This window comes from Nansenia antarctica, assembly GCF_963989245.1.
Source record: "Nansenia antarctica genome assembly, chromosome: 20".
Lineage (NCBI taxonomy): Eukaryota > Metazoa > Chordata > Actinopteri > Argentiniformes > Microstomatidae > Nansenia > Nansenia antarctica.
Genome location: NC_137693.1, coordinates 7092743 through 7096301, shown reverse-complemented (window position 1 = coordinate 7096301; position 3559 = coordinate 7092743). Strand labels below are relative to the sequence as shown.

The window sequence follows — 3559 nt, the reverse complement described above, 5'->3', positions numbered from 1 at the left end:
TCTGTCTGTCTGTCTGTCAATCTAGCTTTTGCGGTATAAGAGGTTAATGATGTATCAGTGGGGGTCCCTCTCCTGAAAAAAATACCCATCCCCTTGGTAATTGCAGATGTGGGGGGCCTGGATATTATAAAGAATGTACAGTATGTAGGCCTATAAGTAATAGCTCTATCTAGGTCTCCACATCGTGTTCCACACCTTTCTGGTTCCTTCAGGTCTGTGAACACCGAAGGGGGAAGAGGTTAGTTGAGTTTGTGCAACACCCCATACTGGCAATAATATGGCTAACCAACCTCTAAGGCCAGGATGGGTACAGCCGTCTCTGTGAGGGAAGTTCTGCTTGTTGACTAGGGGAAACTAGTCGAGAGCAGAGAAGACGCAGGGATATGACCTCAGCTGAAGACAGAGAATGGAGAGAGAGAGAGAGAGAGAGAGAGAGAGAGAGAGAGAGAGAGAGAGAGACAAGGGGGGGGGGGGGGGGGTAGTGTCTGGCCCCAGGAAAGGAAAGAGCTGGGGGATATGATGTCAACTTAGGGTTTTGTATTTTGTAACTGACCAGAGCAGGCCCAGCTAAGCAAAGATAAGGCTGGTGAGGTCACAGGACACAGAGTGTGTGAGCAAGAGTGTAACTGACATAGTTAGACAGACAGAGAGACATTGGCCTACTGACAGAGAGACAGTGATGCTGGCAGACAGAGAGACAGACAAAGATAGACCCGGGCTCCACTTGAAATCTTGTCTTGATAATCCTGGAGATCCCCTTCTGTCCCTCCCTCTGCTGTCCATCTTAGCCGTTCTCACAGACCCCCTGGTTTCCTGTGCATGTGCCTGTGTTATGTGGTCATTTCCTGTTGTGGAAAAGAGGAAATAGTCCTGGCCTGTCAGTAGGGGAGTGTAATGGGAAAAACCCTGTGTAATTTCTCTGGCTTTCTCAGTCTCAGTGTGTGTGTGTGTGTGTGTGTGTGTGTGTGTGTGTGTGTGTGTGTGTGTGTGTGTGTGTGTGTGTGTGTGTGTGTGTGTGTGTGTGTGTGTGTGTGTGTGTGCGCGGCATCCATTGATTTTGTTATGCAATTTTCACAAAGTCAATTGATACTCAGACCTTAACATCCCTGTCAGTAAGGTTAAGAAACAACAGAGTGTCAGTCATGTGTCCAGTTGGTTACCACTGTGATGTTCTGTGTTACAGGACACCCCGACTAAACCGTCTGTGGCACAACTGGCTGGAAAGTTCAAAGCTCCAGTCCCCATCCCCACTGGAACTGAGGGGGTGAGGTCATTATTATATTTCTCTCTCTCTCTCTCTCCTCTTGCTCTCTCTCTCTCTCTCTGTCTCACTTTCTCTTTCTCCCTCTCTCCCTACTCTTGCGCTCTCCCCCCTCTCTCTCTCACTCTCTCCCCCCCTCGCTCCCTTCCTCTTCAACCTCTCTCTCTCTCTCACTATCTCTCTCTGTCTCCCTCCACTCTATCTCTACTCTCTCTCTCTCCTTTGCCTCCTCCCTCTCTTTACTTCCTCTCTCTATCTCCATCTCCTTCTCCCCCTCTCTGTCTCTACTCTCTCTCCCACCTCATTCCATCTGTCTGCTAATCTCATAGATAGACACAGTTGACGCAGCTCCACATGCTACAGAGAGCGAAGTGAAACAGGTAGTGAAACACAGGAAATGAGGCGTGACAGGAAGAGGTGCTCTGAATATCTGTGCCTGTGTGAGCACTGTTTTGTCTCTGCTTGACAAACGCACTCAGCAACACTGCTACCTCACCGTTGATGATGTTCACATTGGACTGTGTGTCATAATAGAAACACTTGTGTAGAAATGACAAGCCACATGTTTGGCTCTGTGTCCTGTCATGTGTCTGTATTATAATGTCTACTACTGTCATCTACAGTTCTTGTTGCTTGTTGTTTGTTTGTTGATCAGCATGTCAGTGTGTTGTTGTTGTGTGTGTGGGACTTTCGCCAGTGTCCGTTATAGGTTTTTGGTTGCTTTGGTTACGTTGGTGTGACATGACATTTGTCAGTAGGTGTGTTTTGTGTTGTGTGTAATAGTGGAGTTGAGTCGCTTGTATATTGTGATTGTTTTTTGTTGTCAGTCAAATGGGTGTGTGTGCTGTGTGTGTGGCACGTGTCAGTGTTAGTGAGTATCACCTCACTCTGTCTGCTTTGCTTGTTGTGTTGTGTTGCATTGGGTTGTGTTGCATTGCGTTGTGTTGTGTTGCATTGCGGTGTGTTGCATTGGGTTGTGTTGCATTGCGGTGTGTTGCATTGCGTTGTGTTGCATTGCGGTGTGTTGCATTGGGTTGTGTTGCATTGCGGTGTGTTGCATTGCGTTGTGTTGCATTGCGTTGTGTTGCATTGCGTTATGCTGCATTGCGTTATGCTGCATTGCATTGTGTTGTGTTGTGTTGTGCTGTATCGTGCCCTGCACTGCTGATGTGCTGATGCATTATGGGTAGATTACGTACTGTGGGGTTGGTTAAGTAGCCCCTGGTATTGGTTTCTGTTTCAGAGTAAGCCTGTTAGGAGACGACCTCCTCGCAGCTTACAGCTCCCCATCAAAACCCAGGGAGAGGAGGGGGAGGAGGAGGTGAGGAGCCCTTCGTGTGTCTGTATACGTGTGTGTGGTCTCAAAGCCTACATTTAGGGGGTAGCTGTGGCTCAGGAGGTAGAGCCGGCGTCTAATGATCGCGAGGTTCGCGGTTCGGAGGTTCAATTCTCGGCTGGTCACGTGTCCAGGTGTCCTTGGGCCAGACACTGAACCCCAAATTGCTCCCAATGAGCGGGCCGGCGACCTTGCATGGTAGCTTGCTGCCATTGGTGTGTGAATGTGTGTGTGAATGGGTGAATGAGAGGCCGTTATAAAGCGCTTTGGAATAAGGACCACTGAATAAGGACCACATATTGGACCATTGTGTATATAAATGGTTATAGTATAGTATAGTCATGTTCCTGAACTCTTGTGGATTGTATCAGTGGTTTAGGTATACCCTCTCTTTAGAGTACAGAGCTTATAATGCCTTGAACGTCATCTGTATCTGTGATGTCATCTGTGTATCTGTGATTCCGTAAATCCATTGAGGTTGAAATGGAGTTGACCCCAAACCTGGTATCCAAAACAGGCTGAGACTAGCTGTAGCAGTAATCTTTTGATATATCCATTCCCTCATAACGATACAGACAGATATTTGGCATGTGAGTGAGTATGGGTGTTCACCATCACTTACACATTTAGCAGATGCTTTTATCCAAAGTGACTTACAATTAGAGATTACAGGAACAGTCTTCCTGGAGTAATTTAGGGCTAAGTGCCTTACTCAAGGAAACACTAGGGGTGGTGATCACCAGTTCAACTCACTATCCACTAGTCCACCACTACCCCTACTAGTGTGTGTGTGTGTGTGTGTGTGTGTGTGTGTGTGTCTGTGTGTGTGTGTGTGTGTGTGTGTGTGTGTGTGTGTGAGACGCGTGCGTGTGTGCATGCGTGTATGTGTGTGTGTGCATGCGTTTGTGTGCTTGCGTGTGTGTGTGTGTGTGTGTGTGTGTGTGTGCGTGCGTGTATGCGCA

The 3559-nt window shown here is 47.7% G+C and overlaps 1 protein-coding gene across 1 annotated transcript in view; it reads left to right on the top strand.

The window, feature by feature from the left end:
• Window positions 1-303: 303 nt before the first annotated feature.
• The window catches only part of dub (duboraya), a gene marked incomplete at both ends in the record, with an annotated part of 5971 nt that continues 2715 nt past the window's right edge, over window positions 304-3559 (top strand). Inside the window, 3 exons of the mRNA XM_080550058.1 lie at window positions 304-321; window positions 1184-1264; window positions 2505-2582. Coding sequence (XP_080406184.1) covers window positions 304-321; window positions 1184-1264; window positions 2505-2582 — 177 coding nt within the window. The remainder of the gene's footprint in view (window positions 322-1183; window positions 1265-2504; window positions 2583-3559) is intronic.